This window comes from Glandiceps talaboti, chromosome 1, assembly GCF_964340395.1.
Source record: "Glandiceps talaboti chromosome 1, keGlaTala1.1, whole genome shotgun sequence".
Lineage (NCBI taxonomy): Eukaryota > Metazoa > Hemichordata > Enteropneusta > Spengelidae > Glandiceps > Glandiceps talaboti.
This window is the reverse complement of record NC_135549.1, coordinates 32,265,028-32,292,331: the sequence shown is the minus strand read 5'-3', so window position 1 is coordinate 32,292,331 and position 27,304 is coordinate 32,265,028. Positions and strand designations below refer to the sequence as shown.

Here is a 27,304-nt window from a genome sequence, read left to right as displayed (position 1 = left end):
TGTTTGTTTGTTTGTTTGTTTGTTTGTTTGTTTGTTTGTTTGTTAGTCAGTTTGGCTGTTTGTTTTCGTTAACATAACTAATTATGCCTGAGCGCCCTGTGATAAAATCACAAATTTAGAGATTTTGCCTTGACATAGTTAACTATTGATTGTAATATGGGCAGTATAGTGATTACAATATGATGAAAGTTAACAGTGGCTTCCAGAAGTATACAGAGTTATTTTTATAGTGATGTGTTATCTTGAACCACTCTAGTTCACTTACTCTTATAAATAATGCTAAATGACTTTGGAACTCATCTCCAAGCGTCGGCTTGAGCATTACGTAGACTCTGACTGTGTACATTCCCTCCTGAGGAATAGAGAATGTCTAATCCAAACTGATGATGTTGACATAACCCACTTCATACTTTTAGTTTCAACTCAGGCCACTGCAGAGTCTCTAGTACCGGGTTTTTCATAAGTTGTACTTAATGTTTTCTCTTTGTCGTTGGATATTATGGTTAAAATTCGATCCCTAGAAATTGAGGAATAGCAGCTCCAAACTTGTAATTTGCCCACAAATCTCCAATTACAGTTGACTTATTCTGATTAACATCATGTGTTCATGGCTGCAATGACACGAATTTGTGGTAACAATAACAGGACACCATGGGAAAAAGGCCACACCGTACCCTTTCTGCAGGTTCTACAACAATATACAGTGTGTTAATGTAAACAACAAAAAGGGTCAACGAAACATATGTTAAAAGTGCAAGTCTGTCTGACACTCTATCAGACATACAATACATATTAACATTCGGTATCCGAATTATGAGATGGAAAAGTCACGCTTTTAATTAGAGCATAAGGATAGTGTATGTGAAATGCAATTGCCATATGACCGTGCGTTGGTTTTTTTTTATTATACTCTCGTCATTGTACGTGACGCGATCTGGAGTGCTATACATAGTGTGTGGTCATCTAATGTAAGGTTTTATATAAATAGTACGATATATTACTACCCCAATATTTGGCGATTGTGCTCTGGCATCATACATCTACCCGATGTGTGGAATGAGATATGATCGATAACACACTAAATGAATGTATTTAAGTTACATGTCGAATGACCGTTTATATCGCAGGAACTTTTATATTAACTTTAATTATCAGGATTTTCAACTTGTTAAGTTGCCAAAATCTGACACCATATTTTAAAAATAGCAATTTAGATGAGGGACGTCTCTATTTTTTCCTATACTGCCAGTGGGCAATATATTAAACTTTGTTATTTACTAGATAAGTACCCATGATATTACAATGTTAAACAATGGCATGATATTACAATGTAAAACAATGGCATGATATTACAATGTAAAACAATGGCATGATATCAGATGTATATCGAGGACTATAATTAACACTTCCATGAGACGACATGCATATACACAAATGAATGGATGAGTGGATAGATGGATTAATGAGCATTTCATACAACAACAATAACAACAACAACAACAACAACATCAGCAGCAACAACAACAACAACAACAACAACAACAACATCAGCAGCAGCAACAACAACAACAACAACAGGCATATAACGTGTTACTATTTTTAAATTTGAATAATTTGTACCGCGGCCAGACCACTACACCAAATAATTGTCATTATATTGTATGATAGCTTATTGCCAATTATATGAGACTGTGTTGTATGTACTCACTCTTTCTCTTTCAGTTCGTGTGAGGGCGGTAAATGGAAGTGTACAGAAAACATCTGTACAGGTATATATCAATTCGTTGTGTTCAAAGTTGATGTTAATTCACTACAAATCCCAAAAACTTTGTTTTGACATATCATAAAGCGATTACTACAAATCAAGGGATAAACCCTCAAATTTCCTAGACAATTAAATTTATTATAAGTTACATCTGACAAGTCGGATCACCATTAGTTTATAAAATGTTCAAAGTGCAGTCTGTTTAACTGTATGTCATTCACATTGGTTTACTTTGGTAAAACACTTTATGAATTTTTATGTCGGATGGTCAGTGGCGTCACCTGTTACATTTGTCACTGTCTTGGTTTTAGTTCAATACACCCTGATGGCAGTATTCACAATTCACTGCTTTGGTTTTAGTTCAATACACCCTGATGGCAGTATTCACAATTCACTGCTTTGGTTTTAGTTCAATACACCCTGATGGCAGTATTCACAATTCACTGCCTTGGGTTTAGTTCAATACACCCTGATGGCAGTATTCACAATTCACTGCCTTGGTTTTAGTTCAATACACCCTAATGGCAGTATTCACAATTCACTGTCTTGGTTTTAGTTCAATACACCCTGATGGCAGTATTCACAATTCACTGTCTTGGTTTTAGTTCAATACACCCTGATGGCAGTATTCACAATTCACTGCCTTGGTTTTAGTTCAATACACCCTAATGGCAGTATTCACAATTCACTGTCTTGGTTTTAGTTCAATACACCCTGATGGCAGTATTCACAATTCATTGTCTTGTATTTCAGAGACGTGTTCACTTACCAGTGGTGTACACTACAAGACCTTTGATGGACGTCGCTACGATTTCATTGGAGAGTGTACTTACGTACTAATGACTCATCGAGATGCTGCAATGTCTTTCTTTAGCATCAACATTGAATACCATCATTGTAATTCTATCACTGCCATTGGTGATGGATTTATGCCGTGTACAAGGTAAATACATCGTACTATCACTGCCATTGGTGATGTATTTATGCCACGTACATGGTAAATACATCGTACAATGCTATCATTGCCATTGGTGATGTATTTATGCCGTGTACAAGGTAAATACATCGTACTATCACTGCCATTGGTGATGTATTTATGCCGTGTACAAGGTAAATACATCATACTATCACTGCCATTGGTGATGTATTTATGCCATGTACAAGGTAAATACATCGTACTATCATTGCCATTGGTGATGTATTTATGCCATGTACAAGGTAAATACATCGTACAATCACTGCCATTGGTGATGTATTTATGTCATGTACAAGGTAAATACATCGTACTATCACTGCCATTAGTGATGTATTTATGCCATGTACATGGTAAATACATCGTACAATCACTTCCATTGGTGATGTATTTATGCCACGTACAAGGTAAATATATCGTACTATCACTGCCATTGGTGATGTATTTATGCCGTGTACATGGTAAATACATCGTACTATCACTTCCATTGGTGATGTATTTATGCCATGTACAAGGTAAATACATCGTACTATCACTGCCATTGGTGATGTATTTATGCCATGTACAAGGTAAATACATCGTACTATCACTGCCATTAGTGATGTATTTATGCCATGTACAAGGTAAATACATCGTACTATCACTTCCATTGGTGATGTATTTATGCCATGTACATGGTAAATACATCGTACTATCACTGCCATTAGTGATGTATTTATGCCATGTACAAGGTAAATACATCGTACTATCACTGCCATTAGTGATGTATTTATGCCATGTACAAGGTAAATACATCGTACTATCACTGCCATTGGTGATGTATTTATGCCATGTACATGGTAAATACATCGTACTATCACTTCCATTGGTGATGTATTTATGCCATGTACATGGTAAATACATCGTACTATCACTGCCATTGGTGATGTATTTATGCCATGTACAAGGTAAATATATCGTACTATCACTGCCATTAGTGATGTATTTATGCCATGTACAAGGTAAATACATCGTACTATCATTGCCATGGGTGATGTATTCATGCCGTGTACAAGGTAAATACATCGTACTATCACTGCCATTGGTGATGTATTTATGCCATGTACATGGTAAATACATCGTACTATCACTGCCATTGGTGATGTATTTATGCCACGTACATGGTAAATACACCGTACTATCACTGCCATTGGTGATGTATTTATGTCGTGTACAAGGTAAATACATCGTACTATCACTGCAATTGGTGATGTATTTATGCCATGTACAAGGTAAATACATCGTACTATCACTGCCATTGGTGATGTATTTATGCCACGTACAAGGTAAATACATCGTACTATCACTGCCATTGGTGATGTATTTATGCCATGTACAAGGTAAATACATCGTACTATCACTGCCATTAGTGATGTATTTATGCCATGTACAAGGTAAATACATCGTACTATCACTGCCATTAGTGATGTATTTATGCCATGTACAAGGTAAATACATCGTACTATCACTGCCATTGGTGATGTATTTATGCCATGTACAAGGTAAATACATCGTACTATCACTGCCATTAGTGATGTATTTATGCCATGTACAAGGTAAATACATCGTACTATCACTGCCATTGGTGATGTATTTATGCCATGTACAAGGTAAATACATCGTACAATGCTATCACTGCCATTGGTGATGTATTTATGCCATGTACAAGGTAAATACATCGTACTATCACTGCCATTGGTGATGTATTTATGCCATGTACAAGGTAAATACATCATACTATCACTGCCATTGGTGATGTATTTATGCCATGTACAAGGTAAATATATCGTACAATACTATCACTGCCATTGGTGATGTATTTATGCTATGTACAAGGTAAATACATCGTACAATACTATCATTGCCATTGGTGATGTATTTATGCCATGTACAAGGTAAATACATCGTACTATCACTGCCATTGGTGATGTATTTATGCCACGTACATGGTAAATACATCGTACAATGCTATCATTGCCATTGGTGATGTATTTATGCCGTGTACAAGGTAAATACATCGTACTATCACTGCCATTGGTGATGTATTTATGCCGTGTACAAGGTAAATACATCATACTATCACTGCCATTGGTGATGTATTTATGCCATGTACAAGGTAAATACATCGTACTATCATTGCCATTGGTGATGTATTTATGCCATGTACAAGGTAAATACATCGTACAATCACTGCCATTGGTGATGTATTTATGTCATGTACAAGGTAAATACATCGTACTATCACTGCCATTAGTGATGTATTTATGCCATGTACATGGTAAATACATCGTACAATCACTTCCATTGGTGATGTATTTATGCCACGTACAAGGTAAATATATCGTACTATCACTGCCATTGGTGATGTATTTATGCCGTGTACATGGTAAATACATCGTACTATCACTTCCATTGGTGATGTATTTATGCCATGTACAAGGTAAATACATCGTACTATCACTGCCATTGGTGATGTATTTATGCCATGTACAAGGTAAATACATCGTACTATCACTGCCATTAGTGATGTATTTATGCCATGTACAAGGTAAATACATCGTACTATCACTTCCATTGGTGATGTATTTATGCCATGTACATGGTAAATACATCGTACTATCACTGCCATTAGTGATGTATTTATGCCATGTACAAGGTAAATACATCGTACTATCACTGCCATTAGTGATGTATTTATGCCATGTACAAGGTAAATACATCGTACTATCACTGCCATTGGTGATGTATTTATGCCATGTACATGGTAAATACATCGTACTATCACTTCCATTGGTGATGTATTTATGCCATGTACATGGTAAATACATCGTACTATCACTGCCATTGGTGATGTATTTATGCCATGTACAAGGTAAATATATCGTACTATCACTGCCATTAGTGATGTATTTATGCCATGTACAAGGTAAATACATCGTACTATCATTGCCATGGGTGATGTATTCATGCCGTGTACAAGGTAAATACATCGTACTATCACTGCCATTGGTGATGTATTTATGCCATGTACATGGTAAATACATCGTACTATCACTGCCATTGGTGATGTATTTATGCCACGTACATGGTAAATACATCGTACTATCACTGCCATTGGTGATGTATTTATGTCGTGTACAAGGTAAATACATCGTACTATCACTGCAATTGGTGATGTATTTATGCCATGTACAAGGTAAATACATCGTACTATCACTGCCATTGGTGATGTATTTATGCCACGTACAAGGTAAATACATCGTACTATCACTGCCATTGGTGATGTATTTATGCCATGTACAAGGTAAATACATCGTACTATCACTGCCATTAGTGATGTATTTATGCCATGTACAAGGTAAATACATCGTACAATGCTATCACTGCCATTGGTGATGTATTTATGCCATGTACAAGGTAAATACATCGTACTATCACTGCCATTAGTGATGTATTTATGCCATGTACAAGGTAAATACATCGTACTATCACTGCCATTAGTGATGTATTTATGCCATGTACAAGGTAAATACATCGTACTATCACTGCCATTGGTGATGTATTTATGCCATGTACAAGGTAAATACATCGTACAATGCTATCACTGCCATTGGTGATGTATTTATGCCATGTACAAGGTAAATACATCGTACTATCACTGCCATTGGTGATGTATTTATGCCATGTACAAGGTAAATACATCATACTATCACTGCCATTGGTGATGTATTTATGCCATGTACAAGGTAAATATATCGTACAATACTATCACTGCCATTGGTGATGTATTTATGCTATGTACAAGGTAAATACATCGTACAATACTATCATTGCCATTGGTGATGTATTTATGCCATGTACAAGGTAAATACATCGTACTATCACTGCCATTGGTGATGTATTTATGCCATGTACAAGGTAAATACATCGTACTATCACTGCCATTAGTGATGTATTTATGCCGTGTACAAGGTAAATACATCGTACTATCACTGCCATTGGTGATGTATTTATGCCATGTACAAGGTAAATACATCGTACTATCACTGCCATTGGTGATGTATTTATGCCATGTACAAGGTAAATACATCGTACTATCACTGCCATTGGTGATGTATTTATGCCATGTACAAGGTAAATACATCGTACTATCACTGCCATTGGTGATGTATTTATGCCATGTACAAGGTAAATACATCGTACTATCACTTCCATTAGTGATGTATTTATGCCGTGTACAAGGTAAATATATTGTACTATCACTGCCATTGGTGATGTATTTATGCCACGTACATGGTAAATACATCATACTATCACTGCCATTGGTGATGTATTTATGCCATGTACAAGGTAAATATATCGTACAATACTATCACTGCCATTGGTGATGTATTTATGCTATGTACAAGGTAAATACATCGTACAATACTATCATTGCCATTGGTGATGTATTTATGCCATGTACAAGGTAAATACATCGTACTATCACTGCCATTGGTGATGTATTTATGCCACGTACATGGTAAATACATCGTACAATGCTATCATTGCCATTGGTGATGTATTTATGCCGTGTACAAGGTAAATACATCGTACTATCACTGCCATTGGTGATGTATTTATGCCGTGTACAAGGTAAATACATCATACTATCACTGCCATTGGTGATGTATTTATGCCATGTACAAGGTAAATACATCGTACTATCATTGCCATTGGTGATGTATTTATGCCATGTACAAGGTAAATACATCGTACAATCACTGCCATTGGTGATGTATTTATGTCATGTACAAGGTAAATACATCGTACTATCACTGCCATTAGTGATGTATTTATGCCATGTACATGGTAAATACATCGTACAATCACTTCCATTGGTGATGTATTTATGCCACGTACAAGGTAAATATATCGTACTATCACTGCCATTGGTGATGTATTTATGCCGTGTACATGGTAAATACATCGTACTATCACTTCCATTGGTGATGTATTTATGCCATGTACAAGGTAAATACATCGTACTATCACTGCCATTGGTGATGTATTTATGCCATGTACAAGGTAAATACATCGTACTATCACTGCCATTAGTGATGTATTTATGCCATGTACAAGGTAAATACATCGTACTATCACTTCCATTGGTGATGTATTTATGCCATGTACATGGTAAATACATCGTACTATCACTGCCATTAGTGATGTATTTATGCCATGTACAAGGTAAATACATCGTACTATCACTGCCATTAGTGATGTATTTATGCCATGTACAAGGTAAATACATCGTACTATCACTGCCATTGGTGATGTATTTATGCCATGTACATGGTAAATACATCGTACTATCACTTCCATTGGTGATGTATTTATGCCATGTACATGGTAAATACATCGTACTATCACTGCCATTGGTGATGTATTTATGCCATGTACAAGGTAAATATATCGTACTATCACTGCCATTAGTGATGTATTTATGCCATGTACAAGGTAAATACATCGTACTATCATTGCCATGGGTGATGTATTCATGCCGTGTACAAGGTAAATACATCGTACTATCACTGCCATTGGTGATGTATTTATGCCATGTACATGGTAAATACATCGTACTATCACTGCCATTGGTGATGTATTTATGCCACGTACATGGTAAATACATCGTACTATCACTGCCATTGGTGATGTATTTATGTCGTGTACAAGGTAAATACATCGTACTATCACTGCAATTGGTGATGTATTTATGCCATGTACAAGGTAAATACATCGTACTATCACTGCCATTGGTGATGTATTTATGCCACGTACAAGGTAAATACATCGTACTATCACTGCCATTGGTGATGTATTTATGCCATGTACAAGGTAAATACATCGTACTATCACTGCCATTAGTGATGTATTTATGCCATGTACAAGGTAAATACATCGTACAATGCTATCACTGCCATTGGTGATGTATTTATGCCATGTACAAGGTAAATACATCGTACTATCACTGCCATTAGTGATGTATTTATGCCATGTACAAGGTAAATACATCGTACTATCACTGCCATTAGTGATGTATTTATGCCATGTACAAGGTAAATACATCGTACTATCACTGCCATTGGTGATGTATTTATGCCATGTACAAGGTAAATACATCGTACAATGCTATCACTGCCATTGGTGATGTATTTATGCCATGTACAAGGTAAATACATCGTACTATCACTGCCATTGGTGATGTATTTATGCCATGTACAAGGTAAATACATCATACTATCACTGCCATTGGTGATGTATTTATGCCATGTACAAGGTAAATATATCGTACAATACTATCACTGCCATTGGTGATGTATTTATGCTATGTACAAGGTAAATACATCGTACAATACTATCATTGCCATTGGTGATGTATTTATGCCATGTACAAGGTAAATACATCGTACTATCACTGCCATTGGTGATGTATTTATGCCATGTACAAGGTAAATACATCGTACTATCACTGCCATTAGTGATGTATTTATGCCGTGTACAAGGTAAATACATCGTACTATCACTGCCATTGGTGATGTATTTATGCCATGTACAAGGTAAATACATCGTACTATCACTGCCATTGGTGATGTATTTATGCCATGTACAAGGTAAATACATCGTACTATCACTGCCATTGGTGATGTATTTATGCCATGTACAAGGTAAATACATCGTACTATCACTGCCATTGGTGATGTATTTATGCCATGTACAAGGTAAATACATCGTACTATCACTTCCATTAGTGATGTATTTATGCCGTGTACAAGGTAAATATATTGTACTATCACTGCCATTGGTGATGTATTTATGCCACGTACATGGTAAATATATCGTACTATCACTGCCATTGGTGATGTATTTATGCCATGTACAAGGTAAATACATCGTACTATCACTGCCATTGGTGATGTATTTATGCCATGTAAAAGGTAAATACATCGTACTATCATTGCCATTGGTGATGTATTTATGCCATGTACAAGGTAAATATATCGTACTATCACTGCCATTGGTGATGTATTTATGCCGTGTACAAGGTAAATACATCGTACTATCACTGCCATTGGTGATGTATTTATGCCATGTACAAGGTAAATACATCGTACTATCATTGCCATTGGTGATGTATTTATGCCATGTACAAGGTAAATACATCGTACTATCACTGCCATTAGTGATGTATTTATGCCGTGTACAAGGTAAATACATCGTACAATGCTATCACTGCCATTGGTGATGTATTTATGCTATGTACAAGGTAAATACATCGTACTATCACTGCCATTGGTGATGTATTTATGCCACGTACATGGTAAATACATCGTACAATGCTATCATTGCCATTGGTGATGTATTTATGCTATGTACAAGGTAAATACATCGTACTATCACTGCCATTAGTGATGTATTTATGCCATGTACAAGGTAAATACATCGTACTATCACTGCCATTGGTGATGTATTTATGCCACGTACATGGTAAATACATCATACTATCACTGCCATTGGTGATGTATTTATGCCATGTACAAGGTAAATATATCGTACTATCACTGCCATTGGTGATGTATTTATGCCATGTACAAGGTAAATACATCGAACAATACTATCACTGCCATTGGTGATGTATTTATGCCGTGTACAAGGTAAATACATCGTACTATCACTGCCATTAGTGATGTATTTATGCCATGTACAAGGTAAATACATCGTACTATCACTGCCATTGGTGATGTATTTATGCCATGTACAAGGTAAATACATCGTACTATCACTGCCATTAGTGATGTATTTATGCCATGTTCAAGGTAAATACATCGTACTATCACTGCCATTGGTGATGTATTTATGCCACGTACAAGGTAAATATATCGTACTATCACTGCCATTAGTGATGTATTTATGCCATGTACAAGGTAAATACATCGTACTATCACTGCCATTGGTGATGTATTTATGCCGTGTACAAGGTAAATATATCGTACTATCACTGCCATTGGTGATGTATTTATGCCACGTACATGGTAAATATATCGTACTATCACTGCCATTGGTGATGTATTTATGCCACGTACAAGGTAAATACATCGTACTATCACTGCCATTAGTGATGTATTTATGCCATGTACAAGGTAAATATATCGTACTATCACTGCCATTAGTGATGTATTTATGCCATGTACAAGGTAAATACATCGTACTATCACTGCCATTGGTGATGTATTTATGCCACGTACAAGGTAAATACATCGTACTATCACTGCCATTAGTGATGTATTTATGCCATGTACAAGGTAAATATATCGTACTATCACTGCCATTAGTGATGTATTTATGCCATGTACAAGGTAAATACATCGTACTATCACTGCCATTGGTGATGTATTTATGCCATGTACAAGGTAAATACATCGTACTATCACTGCCATTGGTGATGTATTTATGCCATGTACAAGGTAAACATATCGTACTATCACTGCCATTAGTGATGTATTTATGCCATGTACAAGGTAAATACATCGTACTATCACTGCCATTAGTGATGTATTTATGCCATGTACAAGGTAAATACATCGTACTATCACTGCCTTTAGTGATGTATTTATGCCATGTACAAGGTAAATACATCATACTATCACTGCCATTGGTGATGTATTTATGCCATGTACAAGGTAAATACATCGTACTATCACTGCCATTAGTGATGTATTTATGCCATGTACAAGGTAAATATATCGTACTATCACTGCCATTAGTGATGTATTTATGCCATGTACAAGGTAAATACATCGTACTATCACTGCCATTGGTGATGTATTTATGCCATGTACAAGGTAAATACATCGTACTATCACTGCCATTGGTGATGTATTTATGCCATGTACAAGGTAAATACATCGTACTATCACTGCCATTGGTGATGTATTTATGCCATGTACAAGGTAAACATATCGTACTATCACTGCCATTAGTGATGTATTTATGCCATGTACAAGGTAAATATATCGTACTATCACTGCAATTGGTGATGTATTTATGCCGTGTACAAGGTAAATATATCGCACAATATATCTCTGACTTATAGCGTTCTTTTCAATAACATTGTGTGCATGACATTGTCACTTTGTTGTTTAAAGTCAACGAGTCACGGCATGACCGAATTCGTTTGACAAAGCATCGCGTCCATGTAGCTTTTAATTCCAACGAATCATTTGTCCTATACATTCTTGACGATGCATACTTCAAATTTCATATAACTTTGGTATACGTGTTGATAACAACCAATGGAATACAAACAGCAGTCATTATGGGAGGCATTCGGTTTACATCTGGTTTATTTTCGTTAGCGGAAACCAGAGCTCTTGACAAGAGATAATGATTCAGTCTCGCAATTTACCCGTCTGGCACAAACATCGATCGATAGGATAGAGTAGGCCGGTGAGGGCGTAGCGACACGACGTATTTTAAAGCCTCGTAGTAGGAATGTAGGCCAAGGCGTTTGTACATGTGTTTTCCTGAACAAATAAATGACATTTTACTTTTGAATCTTTTTATCAACAGATCTATTGTTGTGTCAACTGAGACAGCACATATTAGGCTAAAAAAGGACCAAGTTATTGTTGATATACAAGGCAATGAATTGGATCAATCGGAATTACCACATTCTGTCAATGGCATATTCATCGAACAAATCACTGACCAATTTCAAAAGGTAAACACATTTTTAACATACAACTTTAATAACTCTAGTATGGAAATGGTTACAATACTATTCCAGTCATACGTGCATAATTGCAAAACAATATATACTCATCTATTTTATTTTCAAAACACCGTAATATATATATTATATCTATGTATGCTAAAAAATGGGAAACGATGCTATTCCTATAGGATGATAATTGACATATTTCTGTTATCCTAGTAGGTTAATTATTAGCCTTAATATCCTGTCAGCCTATTTCACAATATGTGGGAGTAAACGTATAATCGTCTGAATTGGATTTTGTACATTATATACATATTTGTGTGTGATCACAGCTGGATGATATGCGGCACACCTGTCAGTGTTGTCAATTATTTAGCTTTTAATATATTATAATCTGTTTTGTCTTTGTTAGGTTACCCTTGTGGAAAGTGGTGTCACAGTATTTTGGAACGGAGGGTCACAGGTTTACATAGAGGTACCTCCATCACTATTTGATAAAACGTGTGGATTATGTGGTACATTTAACCACAATCAGGAGGTAGGTGATATATTACTAAGATGTATATAAGTCTTTGTTAAATACTGAGTACAATTACAGCCACATCCTAATCTATCTATGCGTTGTTTTTTTATCAGCCAATAACCAGCCATTTAACCAGTGCTTTGTTTTTTTATCAGCCAATAACCAGCCATTTAACCAGTGCTTTGTTTTTTATCAACCAATAACCAGCCATTTAACCAGTGCTTTGTTGTTTTATCAGCCAATAACCAGTCATTTAACCAGTGCTTTGTTGTTTTATCAGCCAATAACCAGCCATTTAACCAGTGCTTTGTTGTTTTATCAGCCAATAACCAGCCATTTAACCATTGCTTTGTTGTTCTATCAGCCAATAACCAGCCATTTAACCAATGATTTATTTTTTTTATCAGCCAATAACCAGCCATTTAACCAGTGCTTTGTTGTTTTATCAGACGACTTGGTTGATGGTTTATTCGGTGTATTGTTTATTTTTTCAGGATGACTTTTGGACTCTAGAGGGCGATATCGAAAGGCAACCTAGTGCCTTTTGTGAAAAGTGGAAGTTTATCGGCAGTTGCACCGCTGCACCTCCAATAACTCCCACCAATCCATGTGATACGTACAGTCAACGTAGGGCACAAACAACAGCTCTTTGTCAGACATTGCGAGAGGGTCCTTTATCAGGTATGCATCTGCATCAGTATAACAAATCATCAAATAATATTATATATATTATAATATATAATTAATATCATACTCGAACAATCATACCGATTTCCATCATGTCCATGCTTCTTCTGTTTGTCCTTTATGAAGATATTGTTGACACAAACAGGGTTATGCACGATTCTCCATCAATGGTTCAATATAGGCTAAAAAACTAAATTCTTTTAGATAAGATTCAGACTCCACTCTCCCCCTTCTAACTAACTGGCCAAAAGTGAAAATTTTCAAACAGCACAATCAATTCGTGCCTTAAATGGACTTGCTCCAACTTACATTTGTGACCTTTTAACTCGCTATTGTCCTACCTGCACTCTCAGATCTCTGGATCAATATCTACTTACACCTACATCAAATAACACCAACTCTTACGGTCAACGTGCCTTTTGACATGCTGCTCCTAAATTCTGGAATTGTTTGCCAACGGAACTTAGACTTTGTAACTCTATTGACATAAACTGAAGACTCATCTGTTTAAGAAGGTGTATGCCTAGTTTTGATTTGTTTCACTTCGTGCTACTTTTATCTATGAACTTTGAACTTGTGGGACTTTGAACGTTTTTAACTTTTATCCCAATTTCAGGCGGCAATATTTGTCTTAAAAATATAAATTTTGTCTCATATCTCCAAAGGTATGATACATGAAGACACCATTCAAGTGTCTATTATCACATTATCAATAATACGTTTTCTATTGAGACCATGATTCTTGAACTTGAATACATTTCCAAGGTCAAAATGTCAACTATCCAAATTTGTCTCTCTACCATAACCCAAAATGTGCAATACCCAGAGACTCCATTCAAGTGTCTACATCCAATATTTTCAATAGAGCTTGTACTAAACCTTGATCTTCAAGATCGACTAGCAAATTCTTCAATAATTTTTGAAGTTTTATACGTCGAGACATCATTCAAATGTGTACCCATACATTGTTAGAGATAAATTTACTTTATTTTAAGACTTCAAACATTGAACTTCGATTTATCCTCAAATGAAAAATTAAAGTTTGCTAAACAACTTTTAAAATTCTATTTATAATAAGGTCAGCATTAAAATTCTAAGGCTAACTTTTCTAATAAGATTGTATGACCATATATCTGAAACAATTAAGAGCACAGTGCATGTTATATTGGGACCTCTGTTTTCGAAGGCAGAAGAGCTGTACATTTCAGATGTTTAACTCTTTAATTACATCTCTTAAATGTTACTATTGTTTTACCAATTTTGAAAGTAAAAGTGCACTGCCCTCTATATTTCAGATTGTCATTCAACTGTTAATGTAGACGATTATCATAAGATATGTATGTACGATTTATGTAACGACTTTGAGCATAACATGGAGGACAGGTTTTGTGAAATAGTCTCTGGTTATACCATGGAATGCGCTAACAGAGGTAACGTTATCTCATGGAGGAATTCAGTGACTAGTTGTGGTAAGTAGATCTTGATATTTTATAATGCAGAACATGATACATGGTGGTTTTGTCACAGTACATGATGCATGATAGTTTTGTCACAGTACATGATGCATGATAGTTTTGTCACAGTACATGATACATGATAGTTTTGTCACAGTACATGATACATGATAGTTTTGTCACAGTACATGATACATGGTGGTTTTGTCACAGTAACTGTCACAGTACATGATACATGGTGGTTTTGTCACAGTAACTGTCACAGTACTTGATACATGGTGGTTTTGTCCCTGTACACGATCCATGGTAGTTTTGTCACAGTACAGTGATACATGGTGGTTTTGTCACAATACACGATGCATGATAGTTTTGTCACAGTACATGATGCTTGGTGGTTTTGCCACAATACACGATACATGATATTTTTTTTCGCAGTACTTGATACATGGTGGTTTTGGCACAGTACTTGATGCATAATGGTGGTTTGGTCACAGTACACGATACATGGTGGTTTTGGCACAGTACATGATACATGGTGGTTTTGTCACAGTACATGATACATGGTGATTTTTTCACAATACATGATACATGGTGATTTTGTCACAGTACTTGATACATGGTGGTTTTGTCACAGTACATGATGCATGGTAGTTTTGTCACAGTACATGATACATGGTGGTTTTGTCACAGTACATGATGCATGGTGGTTTTGGCACAGTACATGATACATGGTGGTTTTGTCACAGTACATGATGCATGGTGGTTTTGGCACAGTACATGATACATGGTGGTTTTGTCACAGTACATGATACATGGTGGTTTTGTCACAGTACTTGATACATGGTGGTTTTGTCACAGTACATGATACATGGTGGTTTTGTCACAGTACATGATACATGGTGATTTTGTCACAGTACAAGATGCATGGTGGTTTTAAACGATATATTTCGTGTGGAATGCACTATACAATGTATGTTTCAAGTGATCAAAGTACAACATGGACAGATGAAGATATGGTGAAGGAGTAAGGGTAGGGAGAAGATATCCTCTGATGACCTAGAATGAAGTCTCTACCTCAGAGCTAAAAATTCCGTGATCTAGACTCAGTGATCGCGTGATCAATCAAACAGCCATGTAGCCACAAAGTGCTGGACTTTCAACTCAAACTTTATCGTTATATTTTAGGGGTTTTTTTTGTTGTTGTTGAGAATCTATGGTGTCAAGATGTCCTGCTTTCAATAGATTAAATTACCTGTGTCTCTATGTCTAAGTTCATCGTTATATTTTGATTAAACAACGCCATGGTAACAAACCAGTACTATTTTCTTTTATATTCCAATCTTCAGATAAGACGTGTACCGGGGATAAAACATACCAAGAATGTGGGGCGTCATGTCGTACTTCATGTGCAGCCCTTGCGGAGGGTGTCGATTGTGATGAACGTTGTGTCCAAGGGTGCGCCTGTCCACCTGGAACGGTAGCCGACTATGATGGACAGTGTATTTTGGAGGCAGATTGTCAGTGTCTACACAACGGTAGATTCTACCAACCCGATGACACCATTCAGCCTCTCTGCCAACCCTGGTAAATTGTTAATAATTTCTGTTATTGGAAATGTTAGGTTACGAAGTTTTAATTGGTTTCGTACCCAAACAATGGTATTCCACTATTAGGCGGGTGGGTGGATGGATAGATGGATGGGTGGATGGGTGGGTGGTTGGGTGGATGGGGGTCACCTACAAGGTTTTGAAAAAGAGGTCAAAATCATTATTTAGCTATTTGACAATCCAATATGGCCGCCGAATAGTACTGAGTTAACTATGGGATAATAACAAATTTACGATTTTCTTGAAAACAAGATAATGAACTTCTATTTTTTTTTTGTAATTTCAAAATGATTAGGACAAGCTTTAGTATGACAAAGTTTGGAGAGAATTGAAGAACTGGAAAATTGTCCTCAAGGCACATTCTACCTTAAGATGTCATTGTGGCATAATGGTGTAGACTTTTAATTAAATCAGTGGATATACCCCAAAACGTTGTGATTATCTTTGACATGCTGACTACATATGAACTCTAAACTCTATCAAACCTCTAAACTCTATGGACCGTTCATGATGTAGCAAATCCAGTTAATATATTCATAGTACATCAAACACTATTGGTCTATTGATATCGGGCTATTAGGGAGATACTATAATTTCCCCAAAGTCCAACGATTTAAAGGTGATTCAAAATGCTCACAATCACTATTGCTATTTTGTTAGACGACATGTTTGTGAAACTATTCTGGTTTTAAAACTTTAAAAAAGCGTCTGCAAACACCTTAAAATGACCTTTTTTCAGTCAGTTCCCTTCGGATTTACTTCGAGAGTTTTCGGGTATTTCCGGTCCCACCTAGACCACAGGATTTTATGACGTCATAGAGAGACATCGTTAGCACGTAGCCTATGACGAGCGTCGTCAACTGGTGAATAAAACTCAACAGCATTGTGAAAAAATACATTGCTGGTAGTTGTAATAGACATCAGTAAACAAAAACTACAGTCTACATGTCTTATTAACCAACATTTACCGATATTTACTCACACTTCCTGACTAATTGCCAGTGTCTGAATACCCATTGGAAACTGCCTTCAAGAAGACTTATCAGTACATGCAGTACCACAATATATTTGTTGGTCCCATAATACACTTATATTGATTCGATTTGCTCCAAGCATATGGAATCACGCTCCGAGTCATTGCATGTAAATGGAACTGTGGCCGACCTAATTTTGTTGTCCATATATAAAATGAGAGTGACCTGTAAATGTTTCACAGTTTTCGTTGTGGTCTTGTATTGTCACATGTTTGGCTTGTGAACGCAAGTTTACATATATTATTTTCTGCCAGGGCTGTCTAGGGCCTAGGGCGCCATACTCTAGTCCGAGTCTGAGACACATGTAAAACCTCAGAAACTCGCAGTCGGACTGAACAGAAGTAGGGCTCATCGACGTGTTGGGGACTCGAATTATTGCATGTTTTTATCACGATGTACATGTGATTATTATATATTTGATTATCGGTAGGTGGGTAGTGTTGTCAAGTTTTGTTTCGCGGGAAGTCACCATGGTCGCAGCAGTATATGTACGTAGGATAGTTCCGGGAGTTCCGCCGATCAAAGCTGAAGTGGGTGTATGTACGTGTGGACTCGGAGAGCACATTCGGGTTGAATTTATCCACATGTGTTGAAATAATCCATATTTATTATTTAGATATATTGCAAAAGTCGTACAGAAATAATGTCTCTAACGTCAAACCAAACACTGAGAAATTGGACCTAAGCGAACGTGTCTAATATCTAGTTGCAGACTTTCTCTGATAACCATGTGCCGGGGTCACGACCTTGATTGCCGACGCGACGTCAATATTGTCCAATCATATATAATATCATGAACACATTGCGATGTTTGATTTGTTGGTTTCCTAAACTGTATACTTCGAATACCATGATTCGTTACAAAATTCTTCTAATGAATATTAAGAATATAGGCTTGTTGTATGATATCGCAACAAGGGAAACAAGTTTTCTTCCAGACCAGTCGCTAAAGTCATATAAATGACAACACGAAACTCACGAAATTTTGTAATTCTTTACAATTTTTATTGCTGATAATATGGGTATTCTAATAGCTAGTATATCTATTCGAGATGAAATATGTTTACTTTGTTACTAAATGTGCCGTTCAAAAGGCGATATCAAATAATAAAAAAATCAGATAAATAAAAGTCACTGAATGTGAAACACCCGACATTACAAGTGTTTATGTATATCTAGTCTAGCCGTTTTGATTTATTTTGCCATAATATGGGGACATAATATTTTAGCATTTATACCCACAGACACTGACAATTAGTCAGGAAGTGTGAGTAAATATCAGTAAATAATGGTTAATAAGACATGTAGACTGTAGTTTTTGTTTACTGATGTCTATTACAACCACCAGCAGTGTATTTTTTCACAATGCTGTTGAGTTTTATTCACCTGTTGACTACGCTCGTCATAGGCTACGTGCTAACGATGTCTCTCTATGAAGTCATAAAATCCCGGGGTCGAGGTGGGACCGGAAATACCCGAAAACTCTCGAAGTAAATCCGAAGGGAACTGACTGAAAAAAGGTCATTTTAAGGTGTTTGCAGCAGACGCTTTTTTAAAGTTTTAAAACCAGTATACATTTCACAAACATGTCGTCTAGCAAAATAGCAATAGTGAATGTGAGCAATTTTGAATCACCTTTAAACAAATAAAAAGACATTTTGATTAATTTACTACTAATAAATACCTGTCTATGGTATTTTAGTACCTGTATAAATGGTGCCTGGAGTTGCGAAGAATCCGAATGTGAACCACCAACGATTTGTGGTGAAAATATGCTATATGTTGAATGTAAAAGATGCCCCCAAACATGTCGCACTATGCATCTAGCTGATGAATGTACAGACGATGGACATTGTGAAGCTGGTTGTGAATGTATTAAAGATTATGTCTACAACGGTACGTCATTTTATACACTAACGCATCACAGTAGATACATGGAAACACCATGAAGATACTAAGTGACTGGTCTGTTTCTCTGACCTAAAGGCATGGTGGCGGGGGTTGTTTCGCTTGTTTTTTTAAATCATTATAACATTATTTCCTCATCTCCTCATTAAACACGATGACATGCCTATCACTAAATTTAGAAATGTACTGATTCCCCACCCCATTCAGTATGTAATTTTACTTTAATAAATTACAATGACCACACACAACCTTTAAAAAAAATAGGGTGTCTAGGTGATGCTGTTTGTCTTAATAAATGATTGTTTCTTCACTTCTTCAATAATAACAATTTTAATTCTAATAATTTTATTGACATGTTTTTATGGTAACACAACTTGTTTGCAAATTTTAACAATAACTTTTTATTGCTATATTTTGACAATAAATATCAAGGAGAAAAGTATGAGTTGTATCATATCAATACAATATATGAGGTATCAGTATAGTTCAATTTTAAACTGCAGAGGTGGAGAAATATATCTAACTGAATCATATCGCTTTTCTACTTGAGTATCCAAAGCTATATGATCTGACTCGTACGTGTTAATTAATGACAAAATGGTTGCCTAGCGGCAAAGCTTGTCGGTAGAGTATCTGTCAATCCGATTTTTTCTTTGATACAAAAAGCAAAAGTTGATGACATCATTTCTTTCTCCTCGAATACTATTCAGGTGATCGTTGCGTTCCAGCTGACCAGTGTCCATGTCATCACGGAGGTCAAAGTTATGAAACGGGTGATACCATAAAAATTGAGTGCAACAAATGGTAAGTCGTTACAAACAACAGATACGAGTGATATAATTTGGTTGAAACATGGCCGTTTCATTGACAGAGCGGTGCGGTGGTCTTTCATTGCCAAACAATTGAACTGTATCCAATATGGACACCGAGCGATACAGAGACACGTTCTCACATTGCACAATGACTCGACTCCTTTTTCAAATGTTTCTGAACAAAGCCGAAGTACGACAGTACATCTTGATGCAGTGACACGTGTGCACATATATATACATTATTATTACAGCAACATCAAAATGTGTTGTTTTCTTTTTCAGTACGTGCAATGGTTCTCACTGGGACTGTGATGGCGAGCCATGCCCAGGAGTGTGCACAACATGGGGGGATTCCCACACTAAGAGCTTCGACGGAAAGAAATTCGAATACTTTGGTGAATGCGATTATGTCTTTTCGAAAAGTACGGACAGCAACCCATTTCTTCAGTATCGTATCACAACTGAAAATGTACTTTGCAGCTCAAGTAATATCACCTGCTCCAAGTCAATTACTATGTTAGTGAATCGGAGCGGTAAACAGGAGAAAGTTACACTCAAGAGAGGAGAGATTCCTATTGTTAGCCTAGACTCAACATTCGAAATATGGCAGACAAATTTATACTACTTTGTGAAAGTGAAAGAGGGTATAACAGTGATGTGGGACAAGGCAACCCGAATTTACGTCAAGTTACATCCTAAATTCAAGGGATTGGTGAGTAAAATTCTTTTATCCGTTACTAGTTACGCTATACCTAACTGGTATTGGTAAATAACCAATGAATAATAATGATATATGTGCATGAATAACTATATGTGTGCTTAATTATGATGAACATGTGTACCAAATTATATGAATTTGAAAATTGCGATTTTCCGTAATCAGGCAAGCTTCAAATGTCAAATAATTTGGTTTAATTAATGATAACAAAGTACACGTGTCCTACTAAGTTCGTTGTCAGTGGTAGCTTTTACCTATATAATCATTTGGTGTGTAGTTACTCCTTGGTACTAGCTTAAGAATGCACTTTTCATATGTGGTATAATTTGGTGTCTACATTGATGGTAACGACGTGTATGTGTGTTATAAAGCTTGTTGATGAAGATTTAACTTTCATTGACTAATTTGCTTTATTGGAGATATTCGGTAACTAGGTAATATAATGAGAATGCTAGTTTCAAAAATGTCAAATAATTCGGTGCACTCGTGTTCTACAATACTTGTTTGTGTAGCTTATAATTTTAATGAGTAATTTGCATAATTAATCAAATCGCAGATACCATGGCCATCATACTATAATGAATGGGAGAACATTGATATTAAAAGTCAATATTGAACATGACAAATGGAGGTAGTTGTCTAATGTTGAACAGAATTAGACGTTAGAACATTTATTATTGTAACATAATATTGTCATTTAAAGGGGAAACTTGGTTCGATAAACGCAAAGCAAACAACAAACAAAACAGTGAATCCATGTTATAAGATTATTATTTGGTTTATAATTGTAGGTCGAAGGCCTTTGTGGCAATTTCAACGGGAATCAGGGTGACGATTTTGTCATGCAAAATGGTGGCCCTCCAGCTGGCAATGCTATCGATTTTAGCGATAGCTGGAAAGTGTATTCGCACTGTGGTGAGACCCATAATACACAAAACGCGTGTACCGGTGACTTCCGTGACCAAAGGGAATCATGGGCCAAAAAACAGTGTTGTATTCTATACTCCGATACTTTTGCACCCTGTCATTCAGAAGTTGATTATACCCTGTACTATGACCAGTGTGTATTCGATACATGTGCCTGTAACGTAGGTGGTGACTGTGATTGCTTTTGCACAGCAATTGCAGCTTATGCTTATGAATGTAATATCCATGGTGTTCCGATAAGGTGGAGAAGTCAGGAAGTGTGCCGTGAGTATTAAACAGTCAAAATATTATGAACCCCAGTCCCATGTAAGGAACCCCTTCCCCCGTCGACAAAAAGAATCCCCCCAAAACAAAAATCACAACCACAACCACAACCAACAACAACAAACTGAAAGACAAATTGATGTACGGACCCAATATTTTGAAGAGATCGCACGGCCACCGATCAAACAAGAACCCTCTGCAAGAACCGATGATTTGGGATTTTCTGATCGCGAAAATGTGATGTATAAAGTAAGGCATTTGAGCAGAACTTTGGAGAAAATGCCTAAATTACTTATAGTTTCTTTGATAGTAACTTGTCTATCTGCCTGTCTACAAAATATGATGTCTTGTAAACTGTAATATGACTTTAATCCACTGTATAAGCACATTTATTTACTTTTCATTTCAGCTATGCAATGTGAAGGATGTGGTGATTACCAAGCGTGTACCAGCGCTTGTCCTCGAACATGTGATAACTACTACAAGCCAGGTGGTGGGGAATGTGGTGAAGTATGCGTTGAGGGTTGTCAGTGCCCACCTGATGAAGTTTACGACCCGGAAGAAAACAAGTGCATACCCGAATCTGACTGTTATTGCACCAAAATTGAAGGAATTGCATACTACGATGGACAGACCCTACCAAAATCAATATGTGGAGATGAATGTGAACATTGGTAAGACATCTATTTGAATATGGTAGAATATGACATTTTGTTTCATGTCATGATATGATCTGAAGACAAGCGCTATTATATTATACCAGTATATTGATGGCGCAAATCGAGATATCTGATTGGTCTAGACATCGAACTAGCACGTCTAAAATGGGCTATAATGCACGGGTGGCACGCGTCCAATTTTGACGTTCACTGTTGTTCGTTGTAGTCGGCCACCGGTATACTGATAATGAACTCTTCGAATTGTCAGAGGAGGATTTTCTCTCAATGAGACAATATTTTATGGGAAATTACGATGGAAATTTCGAAAGCAGCTAAGTTACTAAGGTCAAGGCATGCACACGATCGGTTCTAGTATTAGTAGTACCGTCTAGCCTCGGCTGGAGTGGAAACAGGTATCGTTGAAGTGAGCTGTCCTGTCTGTCATAAAAATGAAGCAAGTGTAAGAGCTTACGCTGGCTGACTTACTATTAATCATTAATCTAAATAAAAAATAGAGTCTGGAATCCTGTCCTAGAGTATTAGTCATCAATCCGAGAAGGAAAACCTCAAACCCGAATATCTACTGACGTAACTTGCATAGTTTTCGCGACTGGGTTCGTAAAATGCACCACCGCACTCGTCTTCATGTTTACTGGTGCGAATATATAAAACTTCGTAACCTTGTAAAGAAGGAGATTGAGTTTGCCAAATGCCGTTATTACAAAGAACTGCTATCTGAAAATATTAACAATAGCCACAAAGTTTGGAAGAAGGTGAATGAACTTCTTAAACCATCAGATAAGACTCTCCCTGTCCACGACAATGCCATCCCTCTCGCAAATAACTTTAACAACTACTTTGCTAATGTTGGTGTGCTTGTTCAGGATGAACTTCAACCGACAGACCCCTTGATAGATCACATACCAACACCTGGCTCTCAATTCCAACTTTCGACTGTCTCTGAAGAGGATGTAAACTCGGAATTATCCTCACTGCCATCAAATAAATCATCTTCCACTGATGACATTGACTCGCGCCTGATCAAACTTTCTATGCCAGCGATTGTTCCGTCATTAACTCGTATTTTCAATATGTCCATAACCCAAGGCATTATGCCCACACAGTGGAAAAAGGCTACAATTGTCCCCATCTTCAAGAAGGGTAAGAAAGACAAACAAGACATTTGTAACTATCGTCCCATCTCATTACTGCCCACCTTATCAAAAGTCATGGAACGTCTAGTCTGCAAGCAACTTAGCTCCTTTTTCGAAAGAAATAATGTTCTTCACTCAACCTTCTCAGGTTTTCGACCAAAACATTCTACAGCAACCCTGTTGCAACGTGTAACTGATGACATTCTTGTCAACATGTATACTAAGAAAATCTCGTGTCTTCTAATGCTGGATTTATCAAAAGCATTTGACTCTGTGAATCATGCTATTCTTCTTCAAAAACTTCAACGCTATAACATCCACCCCACTACCATATCATGGTTTAAAAACTACCTGACTGATCGCACTCAATGTGTTAAACTTGATTCTTACACTTCAAATCACATTCCTGTTAAAACCGGGGTACCTCAAGGAAGCGTCTGCGGCCCACTTCTATTCTCCCTCTATATCAACGACCTTCCACTCTGGCTCCAATCTAATACACCAATGTACGGCTATGCTGACGATATCAACATCTTAAAAGCAGCTCCTATCTCCAACTTAGATGCCTTACACGATGAGTTGATCGATGAAATCAACAATCTCACAACATGGTTTCACTCCAACTCTCTCAAACCCAACATTTCTAAATACCAATTCATGTTACTTGGCACTCGTCAACAATTGCAGAAAATACCAGATCACATTAAAACCCTCTCTACTCGCGATCATGTTATTCAGGCAACCACCAGTGCGACTTGTTTGGGTCTTAGACTTGACCCTGAACTCAAATGGTCAAACCATATAGCCTACCTCCGTCGAGCTTGTGGTTATCGACTTATTACCCTGGCTAGAGCAAGACGTTGTATTCCTGAAAAAATTCGCAAGAATATCATCACAGCTACAGTTTTCTCACTCCTGGACTACTGTGACACTGTTTATTCAAACTGTAGTATCACATTAAAATGCAGCTTGCAACGTATAATCAATTTCGCTGTCCGCATCCAATGTGGGCTAAAGAAGTCTGAACATGTCACTACCGCCAGACTTAGACTTGATTGGCCAACCATTCAAGAGCGACATAACCACAACTTCAATAAACTTGTCAAAAAATGTATTATTAACAAAGTACCATCGTACCTTTCTGAACTTATTTCAACCAATGATACGTTTCATCAATACAATACAAGGACCAAATTCCACATTCCGAAAGCCCACTCTCGTTCCTTCAGATACAGGGCATCCATCGCTGCAAATAGTTCATAAATTTAATGCCCTTTGTACTCTTTCCTCAAGATGGTCATTATTGTACAGTGCTTAAATTTGTGTCTGTTATGTATATTTGTATTTTAAATCTGTATTGTATTTGTTTATCTTGCATTTGCATGAAAAGCCATTTAATGGATGCATTGCCGTTTATAAATAAATAATAATAATAATAATAATAGTAACTTCCAGTAATATAAATACATTGTGAATATCAACCTTCCACCATGTCACTCCACGGAGTCCCCATGTCGACCGGGCACGAAGCATGCTGTATTAAATAAACCACTTCAAGTTTATACCTTGAGTCAAACAGGTTCTTTATTCATTACTGTACACTGAGCCGATCAATGTACAGATTATCCCCAGAAAGGACTAGCAGATAAAATAAATCCAGTCGCTGCACGAGGCCCAGATCATGAAAGCAGCATTATTGTTATGCAAATTAGTCACAGAGGGCGCATATGAAACTAGAAAACGTTAGTTCTTTAATATCGTGTTTCCATATTTTCAATATACTTATTACTGGTATAATATAATAGCGATAAACCACTCCATGGGGAAGGTATACCACTCGCTTTTGACCAGTGAACTCAATATATGCACTCGCTTATCGTGCATATATTTCGTTCACTGGTCAAAACCTCTAGGTATACCATCCCCAGGTGGTGGTTTATTGCTTAATTGTATCACACCTTCTAAGTGTTCATACGACTGGAGTCATAAACAGTGGGAGTGCATTGTCGTTCATTCTCGCAAACTAGAGCTGTTATTTCTTCCGCTACACTTCGAAATTTAAGAACGGTGCCGTGAAACAGGCCATGGCTTGCGACGATGACTGTAGTTCTCTTTCCGTTGTTGACAGACTTGTATTTGTAGGCATGCTGTCACTGCTATAGGCTAGGAGCGATCATTAGAACATTTGTTTTTTCAGAAGTGGTGAACATATTGTCCCACTTTTCTCCATATATATCAAAAACGTTTGCTATAATTGAAGTAATAATTGGTATATTCGTAGAAAATGTGTATTCAAAGCGAGCTGTGACGCTTAATTGGTCAAAATGTTCAGTTGTACGTAGTTTTCACCTTGCAATTAGCGCTCATGTTTAGTTTAAAAGGTTAACATTTTCGTTTTAAGCTATGTTTTAAAAATTTATTTTGCAGTATCTCATTTACCCATTATAACTTCATGAAACATCCAAGATTTGGAGAGGGTAGGTGTCTAGTTCAAATAAAAATAATCACATCGCAGATGTTTGATTTAGGTCAGAAAATGTCATTTTAGTCAAAAGACTTAAACTCATAAACTACATGGAAGATCGGTTTCAAATCTGGTGGGAACGTTCTTAGGGATGTGAAGATGGACAAGGAATTTTTCATTGCATGGGTATCCCATCCGTGAAATGTGCACATTAGGTCAAAATGTGTCACTTTGATCATTCAAATCTACTGGCCAGTTTGGGCTGAAATGTAATGAGAATGCATCTTGAGATGTGTAGATGAGAAAGTATTCATGACATGATGATCCCATCAACTATATACATATTAAGCTTTAAAATCTCAAATAATGTTAAAAACGGGTATCTAGAAAACTACCTTTCCCTAGCAACCATAACCACGTCCTTAGCAACAGGCAAGGGAATAAACATTTACAAAATATATGCAGATATGCCTAGCAGAAGCAATTCCAGAGTACCAGCCAAATGATGATGTATATTTCAAAGATAACAGCAGGTATTACTAGACAAGTTAATAGACAT

The 27,304-nt window shown here is 36.7% G+C and overlaps 1 protein-coding gene and 1 long non-coding RNA gene across 2 annotated transcripts in view; both read left to right on the top strand.

The window, feature by feature from the left end:
- The window catches only part of LOC144435934 (uncharacterized), a 3,095-nt gene extending 490 nt beyond the window's left edge, over positions 1-2,605 (top strand). The window contains exons 2-3 of the long non-coding RNA XR_013480914.1: positions 1,723-1,769; positions 2,519-2,605. This is a non-coding gene — a long non-coding RNA (uncharacterized LOC144435934). The remainder of the gene's footprint in view (positions 1-1,722; positions 1,770-2,518) is intronic.
- Positions 2,595-27,304, top strand: part of LOC144441921 (uncharacterized) — a 98,839-nt gene continuing 74,129 nt past the window's right edge. The window contains exons 1-11 of the mRNA XM_078131190.1: positions 2,595-2,708; positions 12,387-12,537; positions 12,947-13,072; positions 13,552-13,738; positions 15,040-15,213; positions 16,545-16,782; positions 19,542-19,735; positions 20,458-20,551; positions 20,842-21,271; positions 22,069-22,468; positions 22,878-23,142. Of these exons, the coding sequence (XP_077987316.1) occupies positions 2,605-2,708; positions 12,387-12,537; positions 12,947-13,072; positions 13,552-13,738; positions 15,040-15,213; positions 16,545-16,782; positions 19,542-19,735; positions 20,458-20,551; positions 20,842-21,271; positions 22,069-22,468; positions 22,878-23,142 (2,363 nt within the window). The 5' untranslated portion in view covers positions 2,595-2,604. The remainder of the gene's footprint in view (positions 2,709-12,386; positions 12,538-12,946; positions 13,073-13,551; positions 13,739-15,039; positions 15,214-16,544; positions 16,783-19,541; positions 19,736-20,457; positions 20,552-20,841; positions 21,272-22,068; positions 22,469-22,877; positions 23,143-27,304) is intronic.